We start from the raw sequence: 22983 nt of genomic DNA, 5'->3' as shown, positions 1-22983 counted from the left end.
AATAATAATAATAATAATAATAATAATAATAATAATAATAATAATAATAATAATAATAATAATAATAATAATAATAATAATAATAATAATAATAATAATAATAATAATAATAATAATAATAATAATAATAATAATAATAATAATAATAATAATAATAATAGTAATAATAATAATAGTAGCAATAATATGCATTTAATTTACTATTGATAAGATAAAAAATAAAAGTAAATTTTGCTTTTTCTTTTATTTGAAATTTGTTACTTTGGTAAAATTTGATAAAACTTATGAAAAATTGTTAATTTCTTCAAAGTTATCTCTGCCAAATGAAATTTATGTGAAATTTTTAGAGTAAATTATCATTTAAAAAATAAGGTTATGGGATCCATGAAACTGAAATTATTGGATTTTCCTGAAATTTAAATTTTACAGAAAATTTGGTGGAAACAGTTAGCAAAAAAAAAATTATTTAAAACTATTCAATGTGAGAATTTCATTTATTTATGGAGACGTAAAAATATGCAAAAAGCATGCAAAAATGTGATACACATATTTACTTGCCATTTTTAGCTACAAATTCTTTTAAATTTTAGATAATTTTCTAATTTAAGCAAATTTTAAAATTAAATTTTAGGAATATGAAATTCATCAGTATTTACCATTCCGTTATCACTGTTAAGTTTGTTAATTAACTAGAGCACATTAGTGTAATTAGTAATATGTGAATAAAAAGTTTTATAAGCTGAATCATTTAGAACAATTACAGTTAATTATTTTGCCACTTGTGCACACGTAAAATACTGATAGAATACAAAATAATAAAAGTAAAAAAAAAAGAAGTTTCTTTCTTTCAAGGAAAAAAACAAAATTTGTTTGTTTCTTCACTTAAAAAATTTAATTTCTCGCAAATTTTTTCCTTGTTTTACTTTTTCCAAAGTTGTTAAAATACTTTTAAAATCTTTCAACAAAATGACAATATTTTAAAGCAGTGAATTGATGAAATTTAAAATTTCGAAAAAACTTGCCTTCAACTGTACATGTAAGCTTTATAGATTCACCCTGATCAATAACCCGAACAGCGGGAGAATCAATTTCTACTCGTATTGTATCCAACGGTGCTAAATTTGTCGCATATACTGCAACACGATTACTTCCCACTAATTCATTGTGACGGTATCCGCGACATTCATATTCACCGCTATCTGATTTCTACAAAAACAAAAAAAAAGAAATTAGCTTGATTTTTTTCCTGAATTTCGATATTAACAAAAATATTAATATAAATAATTCGTAGAATTATTCTATAAAACGATTATTATCATTGATAATAATCATTTCATGGAATAAATAGCAAAGACCAAATTTTGCAATAAATGAAAGGATGACAGGTTGATATTTTAACAAAAAATGCCATTTATTAATTAATCATGACTTGTTGCTCATTAATTAAATTTTTTGAAATTTAGTAATCCTGATAAGTGATAAATGAAATTACCAAGGAAAATAAATTGGTACAATTTAATGATTAATATTGACTAGTAAATTTCAAAGCAGTAAAATGTATGGGTAAACAATTTTCATTCAAAAATTTTTCACTTAAATTTAGCTAGTTTATAGAATTGGAACAAATATTCAAGTAAATAGTTTTTAATAAATGTACTGTATTGATTTTTAATCATCTTAAAATTTATACTATCTTAACTGAGAAAAATACGGCAAAAGTACGGCAATTAGTTAGGAATGAATTAATTACTACTTCGCGACTTCTCGTAAAAAGAAGACAAGAAGTTGAAATTTAATCTATGCCCTTATAGGAAAAAAAAAAGAATTTTTCGATAAATATTTGCACTTAAACGAAAAAATGGACTGTACATTTTGAATCATTAATTGTCTTACCCTAAATTTAGATAGATGTAAAATTCCAAATTTCGTTTCTTTAGCAGTGTCCGGTAATGCACCATCAACTTTGACCCATTGAATACGATCAACAATTTCACTACCCGTTGCAGCACATATCAAATCAGCTGATCTACCAGGCTCAAACCATTGTGTTGAACCACCAAGGATTGCAACTGTTGCTACTTTCGATGGTTCCACAACTGTAATATTAGACAATTAATTAAACAACATTTGTATGTTTATTATTAACTTTAAATTAAAGTTCAACCTTATAGTTTATAAACAATTTTCAAAAATTGTAATGAAATTAAAACAAGGAGAAATGTTAAGTTTTAGTTGCTAAATTTAATTAAATCACAATGCTATTAATGCTACAACTGAAAAGAAAATATTTGTTGAAAATTTCTCAGGAATAAATTAAGCAAAGTTTTTCTTACACGTATATGATACGTGCAAATATTGATTAATTTCTGATTTAAGGTATTGTATATTAAAGTTGAAGATATTAAATGATAATGAAACATTTTTTAAAAAAACTAAATTGACCTATTTCGAATTCAGCTAAACTCAAACAAAGTATAATTATAATACCTTCGATGTAAATATCCTTCTTAGCTGAAGCTTGAATATTGCTACCTCGGCACGTATATACACCAGCATTACCAAGTCCAATACTCGGATGTCGAATGAATTGTTCCGAAATTGTTACCGGTTTAAAATCATCCGGAAGATCACCTCGCTCTGGTCCAGGATCACTACAAAATACATCATCCAATAAATTAAAAACAAATTAAAAGTGAATTGGATGAAGGAATTTAAAACAATTTCATTCATCTTTTTTTTCTCGTTGATATTAACAAGAAACTATTTATTGATCGAAAATCAAACAAAAAAAGGATAAGATTAAACTATCGTTAAATAAATTTATGAAATTTCCTTACTGTAACCATTCAACTTCCGGTTCCGGTTCACCAAATGCTTCACATTTAACCTCCAGTGGTTCACCTGCTGTTAGAACTATTCGCGGTCCAGGTGGACTAGTACGTACGGTAAGTGAAGGACCAATATTTACAGATCCATGATCACTAGCCTCACCAACAATATTAGTCGCTGTACACGTATAATCACCATTCATATCAGTTCGGGCATTTTGGAAATCCAAGAAACCACCGCCAATATCAGTAACATCTTCCGGTAATGCTTCACCATTTGGTCCGGTCCAGATTATAGTTGGTTCCGGAGAACCGGTTGTAATGCATTGGAATTGATGCTTATCACCAGGTTGTCCATTCCAAACACGTGGTACCACACGTGCTGTTGGCGCTTCTTCTCCTAGAAAAAAAAAACCATTTTTGCCAAAAAAATCAGTTTTGGATGCTGCTCACTCCCTATTCTACATCTCAACTATTGACTGAATGACGTACTTTCGGTAACATGAAGTCGAACAGGTTCAGCTTCAGCAGAACCATATTGATTGGTTGCAGTACAGATGTATTCACCAGCATGTGAATGATCAGCTGCACGGATGATCAAATCATTATCATCCGGTACCACATCACCTCGTAATGAACCATCGGGAGTTTCAAATCCCCAATGAACAGTTACGGGTGTATCACTATTTGGATCACAATGGAATCGTGCTATTTCACCAACTTTAACAACCTGATCGCTTGGTGTTGCAACAGGTCGTGGTGGTTTACCACCTGTAATCAAACTAATACTTCCTTATTGAAACATAAACTATGCATTTGAAATTTTAATTATTAAGTCAAAAATTAGAACAGTTATTTGTAAAATTTCGAATACTGAAATTCATTCAGTTACGACAATTCTTGTAGAAATTATTCAACGATAAAATGTTGCAATAAGTAATCTGAATTAGAAATATATTTAGTAATGAAGAAGTTAAGCATAAAATAAAAAGCAGAAAGAGACTCGACAAAAATTAAATTTTCGACAAACATTAAACTAAAAATTCAACAAGAAACAAATTCGACATAAATTAAATTTGACAAAAATTAAAATTTATCAGTGTTTAGTGCTGTATTAATAATTTGCTAATGTTATGAACACTTTATATTAGTAAAAAATAAAAATGAAAAAAAAAATTACTTCACTTATTCAATCCCAACTTTAAAATTAGATTTAATTCAAATATTAAATTTGCTAAATATTGAAAACAGTTGAATACTAAATTGTTAAATGTTGAAAACAATTGAATATTAAATTGTTGAAAATTTAAAAAACTGAAAAATTTTAAGAAAATTTTAATTAGAAATTTTGTTTAATTGAATAAATAAATAATGAAAGATATGTTAATATTAAATGAACGAAAAAAAAAGTGAAAAAGTAAAAAAAGAAAAAAAAACCACAAGCAGTTACCGTATTCAATAATATGATTGTTATTATAATATTCATGATTATCACCATCTTCATGATGATTATTTCTGTTAGCATTATTATTGCCATTTTCATCATATTCATTAGTTACACTTTCATCCATTGTTCCATGTTCATTATCATGGTATTCATATTGTTGTTGTTGTTGTTGTTGTTGTTGTTGTTGTTGTTGTTCCATATGATTATTATATTCATCAATATCATGTATACTTTCTAGTTCTTGTACTTTACCATCACCTCCATTACTTTTCACCGTTAAGATTACTGGTATAGCACTTTGTGATGTTTCATCATACGTACAAATATACTTTCCAGTATCCGTTATACGAGCTTTATCAATTGTTAAAACCCCATAATATACATATGCTCCCTCAGGTAATGGTCCATTTTGATCTTTGAATCCCCAACGAAGCGATTGCGTATGTTTACCCGGTATATAACATTGGAAACGTACCAAATCACCTTTGTTGACCGTTAATGATGTCGGAAGAACAAGCGGTATTTTCCCTTCTACAACGCTTTCTTTTTTTTTTTTAAATTCTATTCAACAGAAATTCAAATTTTCCGTTAATTTAATGAATTAAGTGTAAAAAAAAGTCAATTAACACAAAACAAAAAAGTGAAATATTTCAAATTAAAAAAAAAATTATAAAAATGTTAGATTGCAAATATTAATAAAGCTAATTTAGCGTTAGTTAAACTTTTTGTTTTTTTCTATAACAAACAGTTAGCAGAAAAGAAAAACAAATTTGTAAAAATTATAAAAAAAGATTAAATTGAAATATTAATTAATATTAAATTAATTGAAAAACACTTGCTACTAATTTTTTCAATTTTCTCTTCATTTTAATTTCGTAGCTTTTTCTTTCTTTTTCTTTTTCATTAACTCTTACAATAATATTGTTTTTTATTTACAATTACTTCTTATTTATAATATTCATTGCTTACAATATTCTTACTTATCATATCCAATTCTCTTTGTATACTTATAATATTCATTTACCAATATCCTTATTACAATATTCAATCCTTACTTGCAATATTTAACTGTCTTTTATAAATTTCATAAATATAGGAAAATTTAATAACAGTAATTCCTACATAATAATAAAGTATAACATACGCTGTGTGACATGAATACGTGCTGGGACAGAATCAATTGGTGTACCACGAAAATCATCCATAGTACAAATATAACTTCCAGCATCATGGCTTTCTGTTTGCGGAATATATAAAATTCCATCACTTTGAGTTGCTCCAACTGGTAATTCACCATCTTGTTTTCGCCATTTTAGTACAGCAGAAGGTTCATCAGGTACAAAACAATGAATCTGTGATGGATTACCCTCTTCAACAGTTTGTTCGATTGGATCAACTGTTGGTGTTGCACGAGGTACTTCTACTAGAATATGAAAAAAAAAAAAGTAAAAATAATTAATCATCGTAAATTTACATATTATCAATTTTTTTTTTCAAAATTAACTTCAAATTATTGTAAATTTTGACAAAGCATAAGTGATATTTGTTTCCAGTTATAATTTTGAATATGTTTTTTTCAAAATAATTTTTTTTTCGAATTTTTTTTTTTTGAAATAATCACAATATCTTAAACTTTGCTTGCTAATATACAATATAACCTAAGTAATATCTGAATTTGCCTACATTTAAATTAACCTAAGTGACACCTAAATAATTACAAGACCTTAAATTTTATCTGCCAGTATTTAGGATATTTTAACTAACTAATACCTGTAATCATCATATCTTAAAATTTTTCCTTTTTTGAACACCTTGAAATCTTTGTTACCTAAAGTTATAAAGCTCATTAAGACAAGATTTTTCATCACTATCTCTTCAACCTCTAATCCTTTCTCCCTTCTTTATAATTCAAGTTTGCATAATTCCTTTCCTTACACATATATTTTTTTTCAATTAATTTGTGATTGCCAACTTATGATTCAACATATGAACGAATTATAACTTATATTTCGACATATGAGGTAATTAGAAAAGAAAAAATTCGAAAAAGAAATTCCTAATAAAGTGAATATAGCTTTAAAAAAATCCTAATAAATAAATTTGAATCAGTTTTAAAACATCTGAAAGGTAAGCATCTGAAAGTAAAAAAAAAAAAGCAACTAAAAACAACTACTAGATATCATAAAAAAAGAAAAAACTCCATTGATTTTTACTAATACGCAAATTAGAAATATTTCATAACAGATAAATTTTTTTTTAAGAAAAAAAGATAAAAAATTAAATTTGTGCAAAAATAAAACTTCACCGTCGTTTTTTTTCCCTATTCAAATTAGTTTTACATGCAAATATCACCAAAGAGTTTATTTTATTAGAATTTGCGAGGGGAAAAAAAAGTTTTTTTTTCTTTTTGTGGAACACATATTATCGTTTTTTTTTGTGGGACACATATTATTTATACGATTATTGCAATTGTTAGATGTTATTAGTGCTTCAATTAAATTAATTAGAAAAAAAAAACTTGATATAGAAAATTACGTTTCGTAATTTCCTTTCTTCCATGTGGTATTACTTTTAATTGAACCGAATCTGATTCCATCAATGGAACATCATTTGGACCAATAAGTGAGCAAACGTAGAAATCACTATCTGATACATGAGCTCTTAGATAGTACAATGTACCAGTACCATCATCATATGCACTATTTGGTAATGGTGTACCATCTGCTCTAGACCATTTTAAACGTGCCGTTGGATTTGATGGAATCCAACAACGGAACATAGCCGGATCACCTTCATAGACCATTTGATGCTCTGGATCAACCTGTGGTTTTTGGAAACTTTCCAATGTTGGTTGCGTCCATGAATGTTCAATTGGTGATTCATAATCTTACAAAAAAAAAAAAAAAAAAGGGAAAAAAAGTAATTTTTGATGTGCGACAAAAAACAACAAAGTGCATGGATTAAAAAATAAATTTTTTAAAGGTAAAAGAGAAAAGAAAACATATGTCAGCAGATGTGGATGTTTTAGAAGGGAAAAAAAAAGTGCATGAAAACCTGAAATGTGCGTGAAAATGTGGGAGAAAAACCTGTAAGATAATGAAAAAAAAAACTACGTGATAACGATAAACGTGAATTGCGTGATTCAAATTATATTCGATTAATAGTAAAGGCAAATAAATTTGTTTTTTGCAAGTAGTAGTAGTAGTAGTAGTAGCATTCGTTTGTTTTTTCTTTTGGTGAACTTTTTCCTTTTAGAAAATCCACTTCAATTCATGAAATTGAAATTTCGGATTTTTGTTTTTTTTTTTTGTCGAATTAAGTATGAAAATAAATTTGTCAACAGAAGATACGGAGAGAATATATCAATTCTCCAATACAAATATTAATAAAAACTGTTGAATTTCAAATAAATATAATAAAGTTTGAGTTTATGATCAGTTAAATCAAAATATTTTCTTTAAAATACTTAAAATAAAATAATTGCATTTATGAGATTGATGCGTGAACTTACGTCTTTGAACATCTAATCGTGCTGGAGATGAATCAACAGGTACTCCATCTTCAACATCACGTGCGGAACAGATATATTCACCGGCATCCGACATTTGAGCACGAGATATGGATAAAATTCCCTGTCTATCACTTACTCCATATCCTAATGGACGACCATCAACACGTCGCCAATGAAGGATTGCTGCCGGATTACCGGGAACCCAACAACGAAATTGAGCTGGTTGATTCTCTTTTACTGTTTGCTCCGGTGGATCTACCAATGGTTTAGTTGGCGCTAAAACAAAAAAAAAAGAAAGTTCAATTTACGAATATCTGGAATCAATAAATAATAAAATCATCCGTAACTGACAATATAACAATTGATTGTTCAAATACCATAAATATTTTGGAAATTTGGCATCTTCTTTCCCGATGAGTTATGATGATAATTTAGTACGATAACCAAAGCTCATTATTTATCATTATAATAACATAACTTTAGAATTGCAGTAAACTGGCAACGAGAAGCAATGTGATAACGAGTGATAATTTTCTTAACAAAGTAATAATTCTTCGTGAAATTAATAGCAAAAAAGATTGATGCATGAATACTTACCTGGTCTCACGATTAATTTGGCTACAGGACTATCTATTGGTGACTTATATCCTGCTGGATCACTTGCGGTACAGATGTAACTTCCCGCATGTTGACGTTGTGCATTTGGGATATTCAAGATGCCTTCACGTTGCTGAACACCAGGTGGTAATGGACCATTACCTTTCATTTTCCATGTTAAAATTGCTGTTGGATCACCAGGTACCCAGCAACGGAAACGTGCAGATTCACCTTCCGCAACTATATTCTCTTGCGGATCAACTCTAGGTCGTTGCGGTGCTGTAAATGTGCCTTTTTTTTCGCTTACTATTTCAAGTTCATTGTTAATATAGCGCTAAAATAAAGAATCCTCACTACAGCAAAACCGTCAAGAATGCATGCAACAGTGACAGCGAAAAAAAAAAGCTTCATGCAAATAAATTTACTAAACTACAAATTATTTCGCTTCCTATTAACCCTAATAATTCATCTAACAAAATTTAGAACAAAAAAAAAAATAACCCCAAATAAGACTAACACTAACTAATTATTTCTACGTATTAATTATCAATAGTTTTAGAAATGGCATAAGAGTTATAAACTTATTGAAAGATAATTTTTACATGATCATATTCGATGATAATAATTTAAAAAAAAAATAAAAAATATTCCTCATTAACAATAAAAGTTGAACGAAAAAATATCACTATCCTTATCATTCAATTTACACTTACGTTGCTTAACAATTAAACGTGCAGGTGGTGATTTACCAACACCATATTCATTAGAAGCGGTACAAATATAATTGCCAGCATGTTCCAATTGCGCATGAGGTATTTTCAATGTACCATCATCAGTTTGATAAACACCATGTGGTAATCCTTCTCCCATATCTTCCTTGTACCATTTAAGTTCACATGATAATAATCCAGGTACCCAACAACGATATGTAACCATATCATTAACATTTACTGTTTGCTCCAATGGTTCAACCATTACTGGTGGCGGTCTACCAATAACTAAATTTTGAATTTTTTTCGTGATTTTTCAAAATTTTAAAATAAGAATAAATTATTGGTGGCAGAAAAGGAAAGAGATGAAAATATTACATTCACGGAAATAAGCAGGATAAATTTATTTGCAACCGAAAGAAAGAAATGAGAAAAAAGAAATAAGCTTCTAAATGATTAAGTTAAAAAATAAGCTGAGACGAATTTATTATTTGAATATTTGATTTGTTTGAGAAAAAAAAAATTATCCGCAATAAGTTTAAATAAAACAAGAATAGTTCAACTAGATAATCATGTATTCTTTTATTAATAAAATTTATGGAAAATTTTCTCATTAAATAATTTAATACAGTGCAGAAAGCATAAATAATGTCGAAGGATGAATCATGCATAATTTCAAAACCTGATATGAATACTATGCGTGAATCTTACGCTAACTTCAAATATCTCAAAGAAATGAAATGCATGAATCTATATCGGAAGTGTAAATTTTGCTTAATATTGCAATCTTACATGAATCTTATCGTTAACTTCAAATATATCAAGAGCACACAAATACAGGATCTATGCTTAACTAGAATTATGTAGTTTGAATTATTGCTAATTAAACGAAATGCATAATTTCAGGTTTAGCATCAATCTATTATCAATCAGTATAATTCATGCATATCGAAATAACAACATCAAAATAAAACCTGGTATACGTGGTTTTGGTTCAACAGTTAGTGTAGCATCATCGGTTGCAAATTGATGATCACCAGATGCGGTACAACGATATTGACCAGCATCAGTTTCTTGCACACCATCAATAACTAATTCACCATCATATTGAGCGGCATTACTTGGCAATCCAGCAGTACCAACTTTTGACCATTGTAATCGAATTCCAGCACTCTTAAAATTACCTTTCTAATTTATTGTCTAACTTAACTGTGATAATAAAAAAAATGGAAATCATATAAGGAATTTTTTTAAAAAAATGACAGTATAGATACTAAGGTTATGAATAAATTTAATTGGTGTATGCTAATTATTGCATAGTGTCATGTACTCTTCATGCAGCAACATATATACATTTTGATAAAATTTTTTTTTTCGATGATACTCAATATATTACCACTCTTCGGATTGAAAAAAAAATTTAGAAAAATTTCCATGCATACATTTTCAAAGTGTATATATGTCAATTTGCTTAATCGCTTTATGAAAATAAGTTATTGTAAGGTTGAAAAATAAATAAAAGATCAATAAGAATTAATCAATAATTAAATATATTCACTTGAAATTTTGATTAATCAAGTAATAAATTTAAATTTTTTCTCAAAAATTTCTGAGAAGAAAGAGGATTCGAAAATGATTTTTAATCATCATTGAATACCATTTATCATTTTTATGCACAAGAAATGACCTAATATCTTTTGATTATTTTAATTAGAATTTAGACATTAAATTTATCATTATTCATTCCCTATCAGTGATACAAGACGAGAAGTTACCTTTTTGTTATTTGAAATTTTATTTTTACTTTTTCAAATCAAAAAAAAAAAATTATTCATCTCAAAGAGATATAACAAATCGAAACATATAATTTTTAGACTAATATAGTAGTTTATGAATAATTTGTAAACTGTCAAAAGATAGATTTTAAAAAAGCCTACAAATTGGAAGAGTTATTTTATCCATAAATGGAAATACTATCAATAAAAAAAGTAATCGTTCAAATTTCTCACCATCACTCGAAATCACCAAACGCTGATACATGTCAACACAGTCGAAATTACGAATACTAATCAATGAATTAATTAACTAATTTAAAAGTTAATTAGCTAATTAACTAAACTTGCTAATGTACCAATCAAACCCATATGATTTGTTTATGGAAAGAAAAAAATAAAAAAAAAGATAAATTTTAAAGTTGAAAACAATAGAGGATTGATACCCGTTGTCCAATAATCCGGCAGTACCAACGAGCTCTACCGCCAACCGGGACATGCAAATTTTTCGGAGGATCGATTTGTACACGTATTGGTGGACCATATGCTGAAACAATAAATTCAGTGAATTTTTCCCCTGTTCTTTTCATAAACGTATTCCGGAAATCAGATAAACTACTTAGGATATATTTCTGAAATTTCCAAATTGTTATAATTATCAATAGAGTGCATGCAAATGTGCCATTATTTACAGGGCGACTAATTAATTAATTGAAAATTAAATAATGAAACATGCGTGTATATTTAAAATAGTTCAAATATTGTGAAAAATTAGTCAAAGTTTAGCATGCTTCATATGTGTATGTGTATGTCTGTCTATGCGTGCATGCGTTGTGATCGATATTTAAACCATTTTAAAATTAAATTAATTGCGAAACAAAATTATAAATATGATTAGATGTATATCTTTAAGATAAACTAATTAGTTAAAACAGTCTGGAAAGTATTCTCATTCAAATCCATAAATATGAAATCATAAATGGACTTAAAGTTTGATCCGAACATTCGAAAGTACTTTATTATTAACCTATTTCCGAATTTATCTTTTAACTCATTCATGCTATAAAACATTTGAAAATTATTTCATCTAATCCAGTAACATTTCGTAATCTACTACTAAATCATGATAATTTGTGAAGTTTACAATCTAAAAGCTAGATTAAACTAACAACTCTGAAAATTTAATAATGAAAAAAATATAGAATTTTTCGGAATTGTCTTTGATTAATTTAGATTTCACATCATAAAATTTGTTTTCAAAAAAGTTTACATTGTCAGCTATACCTATAATTTCATTCGTTTAATTGCAAAAACTGTTAGTTTATAACAATAGTGACAAATTAATTATGGATAATTATAAAAGGGAAAAAATAGACAGACGAACCGGACAACAAGTATGTCATCGTGATAAGCAGTGATAAATGCTGAGCATTCTCATTTGAATGGAAAAAAAACAAGGGGGAAAAAAAGGAATGTAATAATTAATAATTCCTTTTTATATTTACTAATTCGCAGTATCGTTTTTTCTTTCATATGTAGTAGTAATGACAAATATCATATTTTTGTAAGTGAAGCAAGATAGAATAAAGAAGAAATTTGAAATTTCTTCGCTATCAGAATTTTAAATTTCCCAAATTTAATTTAAAAAAAATCTTTTTATGAAATCTATTTCAAACATTTCAATTATTAATTTATGAATAATTCAGCAATTCTTGAAGATAGGTGATATCTTTTTTTGGAACTTTAAAGCAAACCAAAGAAGATATTACTACCATAAATACTAGCCAACTAGTTATAGATGCTAGCCAATCAAATTTGAAAAAATTTATAGCTAACAAAAATTTTTAAAACCAGATGGAATAGCAATAAATGAATGACTAGGACCATAAGCTTTTCTTTTGTTTTTTTCTTTTTCTTTTTTACTTCGACGGAATTCCATCATCAGAGGTTCAGTCAGTAAGTATTAATTGTTGTTAAATGTGATATATTCAAATATTTATAAAAAGAAAAAATATTTTTGCAAATTAGATAGTGTTCATACTTACAATTATTGATAAAATATTAATCATATCACTCAAAAGTTATTCAAAATTCAAAAGTTTCAATTTTCGAATAAATATTATTCGAAGAAAAATTTAGATTATTTTATGCGAAATTAATGATTGGATGGATAAGAAGATCAGTGAAATTTGTGTAAATTTTAAGAACAATTTAAATTTTGAAGTGAAATTGTGAGAAAAGTGTATATTGGCTTAATAATCTCTGTGTTTATGTCTTTGTGAAAATAAAAAAAGCAAAAAAAAACAAAAGAATACAGGCAAAAATAAAACAGTGTCAGATACGAGCACATAAGTTGAGTATAAATAATTGAGAAATAAAAAAAAAAAAAAAAAAAAAATTGAAGGATGCAAAATTGGAAATTGAAAGGTTTAATTGAAAAGTTTAAATCTCTAAAGAAAAAATTTATACGAAAGAAAAATTCATGAAATTTTGTTCAATGATATAATTTGCGTAGAATATAATAAGGATGATTTCGCTGTAAGCGATTACGCTGCCAGCGAAAACGTTGGCCACGTATAGGATCACCTTCAGGTGTTGGTACGAATACGATATTTGTTTCTTCTACATGTCCAATTGGTTCACATGTACGTCCTTCATCAATACGTGCTCGTGAACGTGAACGTGTATAACCTGGTGCACATCTACGAAAAAAAAATTCGTTTGAAGGAAGAAAAAAAAATAAAAAACTTAATATATTAAGTTATTTTATCAAATTAACCTTTAATATTATCAGGTTATTTCATATTATTAGATATAATTAAATTTATCAGAAACAGAAAAGCATAATTGAAACTAATTAAAAAAAATTGAGCAAACTAATATCAAGGACAATTTTATCCGATTTGAAGTCAAAATCTACAAAATTCAATTAACTTACTCCTCACATAGACGTCCGGTTAAACCAGCTGGACAATTACGACATTGTACTTGACCATAGGCATCTAAGAAGCAATCTGATGCACCTCTGAAATATTTTCCATATCTCGGAATTTGATTATTTCCTATTCTGATTTTTTAAAAAAAAAAGGAAAGAAAAAAGCGCAATATAACGAACAGAGCGTAAACTTACGGGCATGGACAAGGTGTACAGTCAAATGGAGTACCACGTATTGCATCACCATAAAATCCACGTTTGCATTGTTCACAATGATAACCTTCAGTATTATGCTCACATAGCTAGAATTTAAACCCTTTTAGCAATCACAATAATTATATTTTAAAATTTTTTGGTAATATGACTTCAACTAATTAATCCAAAAGTTAATAAATACTAATTTTTAATTTAATAGACCTCAGCGGTGATTTCAATACTTACTTTGCTTCATTCGATTGATAAGATATATTAGATTACTAACTTTTAGCCGAATTATTTTTATTAGTTTCCGGCAAAGTAATTCCAATTAATTAACTTAAAAATCAATAAATTCTAGCCCTTGATTTCATTGTTTTATTTAATCAACAAGGTTTAGCGAAGATTTCATTGTTTACTTTGCTTCACTCGACTAATAAGATATATCGAATTTTGAAACCATCTGATTTCTCTTCTTTTTTTAAAAAACCAACCAAACATCGACCAAATGAATCACATCCTCTGGGTGAGTGATTATTACACATACATGCAGGTCTTGTTGCTGCCGGTTGACAATCATGTGGAGTACCTCGACGAGCATCCCCGGTAAATCCCGGTTTACAACGTTCACATTGATCACCTTCCGTATTATGCTGGCAATCAATGCAGAATCCATGTTCCTAACAAGAAGGACATGAAGAATTAATTTTTAAAATTTCTTTTTCTTTGCATTTAAGATTTCAAAGAAATTTACCGATCTGGAGACAAGTACAGTACGTACGGATTACTGGAAAAAAGTAGGTATGGCTTACTGGGAAAGGTATGATATGATCTGGTAGATGCATGGTATGGTCTGGTGGTAAGTATGGTATGATCTACTGTGAAAAGATACGATATGGTCTACTAGGAAAAGTATGGTGTGATCTATTGGAAAAAAGTACGATACGAAACATTGTTGCTTATATTTTCAAATATGAATATACCAATTAGACTAATAATTTTTCTTTTACTTGTCAAATTTGAATTAAAGAAAAAATAAATGAATAAACAAACTTTGTCACATTGTGAAGCATGTCCATGGCATTCACAACGTTCACAGAGACCCAAGTATAATCCACCACCGGTACGAGAATATCCGGGTGCACAATCTTCGCAAGATGTACCAATGTAACCAGGCGGACATTGACACTGTTCAACCTTAAAATATGCTTATTTCAATCTTTTTTTGTATAATACATTCGTTTTTATAAAAAGTAGCCTTGGAAAATAGATATAATTCAAATAGGAAATGTTCAAAAATTTTCACAATGAAATTTTTATTGTATCGCTTCCGATTCTAATCATTACCTTATCATTTTATCAATTATTTCAAATATGAAAAAAACGATTGCAATATGTAAATAAAATTTATGAAATGAAACAATTTCCATTTGTAAAATTCAGACTCATCGGATGAAACAATGACCTGATAGTTTAGTTTGATAAATGACATAATACCTTATCTTCACAGCATATTTTATAAAATTACAAAATAAATAGAGTTTGAAAAAAAAAGTTTAATGATTTCAACTTACTTCGTAAGCAATTTCACCACCTGTGGCATATGGTTCGGCATAATCTAATGAAACACTAATTAATGATGATGATGAACATCCATCCATATAACTCATTTTAATTAACAAAGTATCAAGATCAGCTAATGCCATTAATAGATGTTCACGTGTGGCTAATTGTCCATCCGTACGTTGCCAATGATCTTCGAACAGATCTACTTCAATGACATTTTCACGATCTGCATAAAGTGGTTGATGATTCGTATATTGTAATGTAATATCATTACCCTAAAATTAATTAAATAAGCAAGAAAAAGAAAGAGAAAGTAATCGATCAAAGTTTTTTTTTTTTCAAGACTATATTTCTTTCAACTACAATTTATAAACAAAACATTTAAGCATGATTTACTCATGCAAAAAATAAACATTATGAGTCACTAGTTTAAATAATACACTTATAAGATGGATTCTAATAATACACATTAATTTAAATAATACGCTTATAAGACTTTTTCTCCACTTGACTACTTATTAAACTCAATGTTTCAAACCCTGTTTCGCTCACTTATTTGCTTGATTGAAGTTACGACTTTAAATCTCGTATTTCATTTAATTGCCTAACTGAAGTTATTGTTTCAAACTCTATTTTTCTCACTTAACTGCTTTATTAAAATCATTTTTTCAAGCCTTACTTAATTACTGATTTTTTGCTTTTTTTCGAATCTTATTTATATGTTATTTAATAGTTATTAAATAACGTATAAATAATGTTATTCGAAAGTATGTGCACATATGTTTATTGATCTTCTTAAATTAATTTCACTTTATAATTAAATTTATTCGTTCCGTAACTTTATAATTACAAAATAAATATATTTAGAAAATTTGTATATTATTTCTTTGTTTAATATCATAACGGAAAAAAAGAATGGGAATGAAACGATGAAAATAAAATAGCATACTCGTAAGATCACATCTGCGTCAATATTTAATGGCCCAGAACCAGAATAACGAAAGATATATTTTAATTTACCACCATAACTGGTAACTTTATTACCAAGGAATTGTTTTGGCATTTTCCAATACAATGTTTGTCCTGGTATTTCATAGAATGATGAAAATGTTATATCACGTCCTGTTATTTGTGCTTGTGATTGAGGTCTGCAAATATACATCATCATTTATCATTGTATTCATATCAATATATCAGCTGTATCAGGAATCAAAATGTTGCTTATCTGCATTGACAACAAGAAGATCAGAAATCAAAACTGATACTATGATATAAGTAAATAAAATAAAATCCTCCTACTGCAGTAGTCTTCAATTTATTATTCAAGATATCACTTATTGTATTGTGATAATGATAATTATAATATTATATTGTTGGAATGAATAATCATACAGGAATTATATTTTTACCTGCACTAATATCAAAAAGTGGTACTACGACATAACTGAGTAAAACAGAACTCTCGTTCTATTGCAATATTCATTCGTTCAGGATATCATTTATTGTAATGTGATAATGATAATGATAATATTTAATAGTCATATATAAATATTGTAGAATTTTTCCTTATTTCTCCTCAACCATTTATTCATTTCGAGTACTATATTTGGAAGTATCTTAAAATTATCCATTCGATTCCAAAATATCATTTCCTAAGTACCTGATAAATTTTTCGAATCATTTTGTTTGTAAAGGAAAAGAAAATTGATTAGATTACGATACATACGTAAATGGAGTGTGTGCATCGCTGGTAGTAATTTCCAATTGGTCGGTAGCACCTCGTCTATAATCGATAACCGCCTGAATTCTATGGTAGCTAGTAGCAGAGGTGCATTGTTGAGTTACTCCGGAGCAGAAGCATGGAATGCAACCTTGTGGATTTCGTGCTGATAAATGAAAAGTATTGGATGGACAACGGTCACACAATGTACCTATAGCATACATTTTGCACTGACATTTACCATCATAACCAGGATGTGCACTACGTGCACCAGCTGGCGAACATTGTGCACGATATTGAACTGGTACACATGTACCAAGATATGAACCTTGTGATGACCGTTCATATCCTGGTGCGCAATCTTCACATGATAATCCAGTATATCCTAAAAAAATGAATAAAATAAATTACTAAAGTATACTTCGTGAAGTTAAAAATTGATGCCAATAATTGAAATCCATTCCATACAATTTTTATACATTCAATAAAACGATTAACTCATATGTATAGGATATATTACAAATAAAATGTGTCAATTAATTTTATTCATCAAATAATTAAAGATTAGCTTGAAGTGAATTCATTGAGAAGAGAAAATAGTTGCTTGAAATTACTGCGCATCAAATCGATAAAGGATGATTTGTGCACTAAATCGATAAAGAACGATTTGCGCATCAATTGATAAAATTAAACATTCTGAAGAGCAAACCTGGTGGGCAAGAACAATGTTCTACTTCTAAAGCAAATCTTTCTTGCGTATCACGGTCAACTGCTATTTCCCAAGTAATATCACCAAGCCTGCAGCATAATTGACAAGTCTTTTTTTCTTCTTTCAATAAAACTAATTAATAGTCTAAAAATTGTGACACTTATCTTAATATATTTCAGCATAAAAAAGTATACATATGTACTTTAATTAAATAACAAATTAATATTCAAATTTCGAAGAATTAAATTTTAGATGAGAATAATGGATACAGGAATAACCTCGTATACTGTTGTCCATAACAATGTGTGGCGCGAATTAACAACATTTCTACATTAGCTAAAACCATCATCAACTTTTCTCGTGTTGCCGGTCGTCCATCTAATTCTTCAAAATTTACCTGTAAATAATAAAATCATTCCTTCTCAAAAAAAACAATCTTTTCCCTAAAAGGGGAGAAATTTATTTCAACTAATTAAATCTAATTAAAAATGTCAAATATAAAGACAAATGATGATAATGATAAAAGATGAAATTGTATTCGTGGAATTATTTTTGGTGAAGTGATTATAAACAATTAAGTACTTTATTGCTAGTAAAAGATAAGTTTTATTCATAGAATTATTTTGGTGAAGTGACTATAAATAATTAATTACTTTATTGGTGATGATAAAAGATGAAGTTGTATTCGTAGAATTATCCTTAGTTGTTTCAAAAAAAAAGCACTGATATTTAAACAATTTTCTCGATGAGAAAATTATCATGTGATGAAAAGCTAACAAATGTGAGAAAGTAATACTGTCTAAGGTTATATAGAGAAAAAAAAAACGAATGGAAAAAACTTACTTCAAATGTATCGACAGTATATCGAATCGTTTTATCCGAAGCAAAAATATGCGTGTCGCGTGGACGATGCACCAATGTTATACCGTTACCCTGAAATATAAACGTAGATCATCTAGTACATTAACTGCTATGACATATCTTTGATGTACAGTATCAGTTATCATAAAATCAACATCTTTCATCGATTATATCAATTACTATATTATAAACATTCTTTTTTAGTTATCATATCAGCTTCACCATAAATTTAACTGACTTTATGCACCACCTCCATTTTTACATTAGCAATTTGTAAAATCCATTCTGTTGATAGTTTTCAGTTTCGAATAATTTAGCCTGCTCAAAATCCAATAACTAGTAAAGTAATCCATGTGACAATTATTAAGTTATCGAAATCAATTAGTATTTGTTCGTAATGAGTTCGATTATTTAAATATCAAATGCTTCCTTTATCTTTAAGATTAATCAAAGCCTTTACCTTTTTGATAACTTATCCCACCCGGTTGATCGTTTTTTTTTCCTATAGATATGTTAATAAAATTAATTACAGTTTAAAATAAATTGTCAACAGAAATACTTACTTTCAGGACAATAAGTGGTTCACTACTTACAGATCCTGTGCATGAATATTGTATATCAAATGCAAGCTCACCACCGTAAGCTGTTAGCTGCAAATGAAACAGCAATATATTATTCGGAAAAAAGGAGAATTAAATTTTAATTTTACTTTAGAAAGGTTAAAAAGACGTCATATTTGCATGTAAAATATTAAAATTTGCTTTACACGATATATGAACTAATAAAATATTGAAAAAATATAATACTTTCATGTTATAGAGTGAAATTTTGAATGTTTTTCTCACTCGCATAATTTAAATTATTTAGTTTACTAAAATTTAAATCTCTTTTAGAACTTAAGCATTAATTTTTCATAACATTTGGAATTTTTAAACTACGGAAACTTTGCATACACTATAAAAAATTAGGATAATTAAATTTTAAACTAAACCTTATTTCCAAGGAAACGTGATGGTAATTTCCAATACATTGTTTGATAGGATGGTTCGCTATATGTTACCATTCCAGGTTTACTGTAATCGAACTGTGAACTATGCACTTGTCCATTGATATCTGATATTTGAACACCTCGTGAATCGCCATTCAAAATGAGCTTATCCTTAAGATATAAAAAGATAAAAATTTTCAAAATTTATGAAAACTTTTAAAGAAACTGGGACGGAATATATTCCAAAAGAAAAACAAAAGTGATAAGTTTTAAATATAATACATTAAATTTTTGTGTGCCAAGCGAACAGTAAATAAAATTAAAAATTTGTGAAAAAAAAGATTAAGAGCAGAGTGCATTATAAATTGACTTCTAGCTCTACAATGCAAGGAATTTTTTTCTTTTTATTTTTGCAAATTAGAAAATAAAAAAGTGATACAAATCCCCATAAATATAAATATCCCCCACTTTTCTTCTCTCTCTCAAAATCACAGAAAAATTGAAGCAATATTTGTTGGATTTTAAAAGATTTATGAATGAAATGATTTCTATGTTACTATCTCTAGTTCATTTCATTAGAAAAAAGTTATGTCTGCGAGTGACTAATGAAATCAGGAGAAAATTATTTAAACAAAATGTACATATTATTTACATAGTTTAGTTTGTAGCTTAAACAGTTTGACCTTAGCTTAATTAGACAAAGAAAACAATGGAATAAATCTTACTCCTAAAAGTGTTCGCTAACTTTTTCACATTAGTTTAAAACTTGAACTTTAAAATATAAAAATTTAAAAGGCAATTCTATTCCCGTTTCAATTTGTACAGATTTATCAAGAAACTTATCCACTCATTATCTGCATAATTAATTAATTCTGTAAATGTCATTAAAAGTCACCTAATCATTCAGGGATCGATGATAATTTTTAGTGAAATTTTCTGATTTTTTTTTAAAAAATTTAAATACTCATTTCTTCTTCCTCCAAGGAAATCAAAAAAAAACATTCGAAAGTTACTTGAACTTTTTATAAGAAAGAAATCAGAAGATTTCACTGATGAAAAAAAAAAACTGCAATTCAGCAAAATAAGCACAGCAAGTGACGTGTGGGAGTAAACTATGCAGTTTATTATTATCTGCAAATATATAACGGCATTTATTGAAAGTGAACTATATTGCAGTTAGATTCAACAAATATTTGAACTTTAAATAATTTCAGCAAATTTCACTAGAAAAAGTGCAATTTGGCAAATTGACACACCAAATAGTGCGTAATAATAATTAATGAAACTTACGCAACCAATATTCTGAAATGAAAACGTAAAATAAGATGATTGATTAACGATAATTCAAATTTATTTATAATCCAATCATAATATTGTTTAATCATTTGCTTCACAATATTGCTTCATACCAGACTGACACATCTTTATTAACATACTCATCTTCTCTTTAACAACTATTTCAGCAAATTACTTCATCATTATCATCATCATCATCATCATCGTCCTACCATTGTCAGCACACTAATCATTACCACAACAAACCATACAATTTATTTCCACCGTCATACCTATATCGTTACTCATTACCATATTACATATTCTTATCAACATACTGATCTACTCTTTATCAATCATGCTACTATTTAACTCTTATCTGAAACAGATTATCAAATTATTGACTAAAGATTATAAAGGAACTATTTTCACCATCAAAAATTATCAGAAAGATGACTTTTGCTACTTCTTGTCATTTTCAGTAAGTCGATAAGCTAATCAGAACACTCGCATATTCTTGCAATTTAGTTTAAAAAATTCACAAAATTTTTGTTTAAAAAATTCACAAAATTTTTCTTCCAATTCCTTTTATTTGTCAAAACAATCCATCGCAAAGAAAAGAAAAAAAGAAAAATGCAACAATTCGGATTGCTTTAATCATAGTTTCATCAAACCCCTTTTAGTGAATTAATTTTCCAAGTTTTCTTCTAACATTTTTCTTTTTAATTTTCTAATCAATTTTTTAAGCAAAAATTTAGCTAAAATTAAAAATGCGTTTGTCCGTTTCTCTTTTGAAAAATTTAAAAAAAAAAGAATAAAGTATTTACTGAATAATTGGAAATGATGATAACAATTATTTCCAAAGTTTAAATTTAACTTACCTTTGTCCGATACCATGAGGATGATTGACATTGATCGGTGATACCAAAACAGAAACATTTGAAACAACCTTGTGGCGCTTTTTCATGCAAATGATATGCACCACGACTACACGAATCACATTTTGAACCTACTACCAATGGCTGAAAAAAAAGAAAATGAGAAAAGTAAGCGAAAATAGAAATATCAAAAAACTTGTAAAGTTCTTTTTTTTTGGGGTCAAAAATTTTAGATAAAATATCTCTATTTGTAGTAAACATATATATATATATATATATATCCAGTTTATATATTTGTGCTATAATGATAGTTTAATTTTATGTTTAATAAAGCCTTAAATAATCTGAACGAAAAAACTAACCTTACATTGACAACGACCCGTATGATCCGAAACTGGACTTACAGAACCAATTACATTGCACTGTGACTGCGCTTCCGGGGCCGGGATATTAACAATACGAACAATACAATCCGGTGTAGCTAATACCCGACCTTTGACATTAATAGCTTCACATGTATAAGCACCTTGATCAAGTGGCCTAGAAATTACAGTTATCCATCATGCTTTATCAATTGATTTTAAAATTTCATTAATTAATTAATTCATTTTGTCGTTAGCATAAATATTTGAATATGAAAATATAAAAACTGGACATGAAAACAAATATTTAAATATAAAAACCTTAATCGGAAATTATTTAAATTTAATAATGTACCAGAATTGTTACTAAAAAAATAAAAATAATGAAAAAAAATAGAAAAAAAGTGTAAAAAAACAAAAATAAAAAAATGTAAAAAAAATAAAAATAATAAACATTGTAAAGCACTAAAAAGTAAAATTTCATTTTTAAGTCTTTCGTCGTTAACACTCAAATATATCCGTATCCTAAATACTTTTTTTTCATCCCCGTTGACTTTTTTTTACTTCATAAAGATATAGGTTTAAATCAAGTTCCGGGAGTGAAAAGAAGAAATTTATAAAGAAATTAC

General features: G+C 27.8%; 2 protein-coding genes across 2 annotated transcripts; both read right to left on the bottom strand.

Moving 5' to 3' along the window:
* Positions 1 to 948: 948 nt before the first annotated feature.
* Positions 949 to 11455, bottom strand: LOAG_04721 (hypothetical protein; the record flags this gene model as incomplete). The annotated part of the gene is made up of 13 exons (XM_003140258.2): positions 949 to 1206; positions 1894 to 2096; positions 2488 to 2651; positions 2838 to 3228; positions 3321 to 3599; positions 4279 to 4806; positions 5420 to 5698; positions 6811 to 7161; positions 7787 to 8062; positions 8384 to 8662; positions 9097 to 9381; positions 10068 to 10266; positions 11312 to 11455. The coding sequence occupies 13 exons, from the start codon at positions 11453 to 11455 to the stop codon at positions 949 to 951; spliced, it is 3636 nt and encodes a 1211-aa protein (XP_003140306.2).
* Positions 11456 to 13359: 1904 nt separating this feature from the next.
* Positions 13360 to 22532, bottom strand: LOAG_04720 (basement membrane proteoglycan; the record flags this gene model as incomplete). Its single annotated transcript, XM_003140257.1, has 15 exons — positions 13360 to 13567; positions 13804 to 13890; positions 13996 to 14102; positions 14490 to 14675; positions 15049 to 15192; positions 15570 to 15836; positions 16511 to 16709; positions 17288 to 17666; positions 17991 to 18079; positions 18269 to 18387; positions 18834 to 18923; positions 19415 to 19501; positions 19843 to 20010; positions 21996 to 22136; positions 22355 to 22532. Coding segments are annotated over 15 exons (2449 nt in total), but the record flags the coding sequence as incomplete, so codon positions are not given.
* Positions 22533 to 22983: the final 451 nt, after the last annotated feature.

This window comes from Loa loa (assembly GCF_000183805.2).
Source record: "Loa loa unplaced genomic scaffold supercont3.232, whole genome shotgun sequence".
Classification (NCBI taxonomy): Eukaryota; Metazoa; Nematoda; class Chromadorea; order Rhabditida; family Onchocercidae; genus Loa; species Loa loa.
Note: the sequence above shows the minus strand (reverse complement) of the source record. Positions and strands in the feature narration are given on the sequence as shown.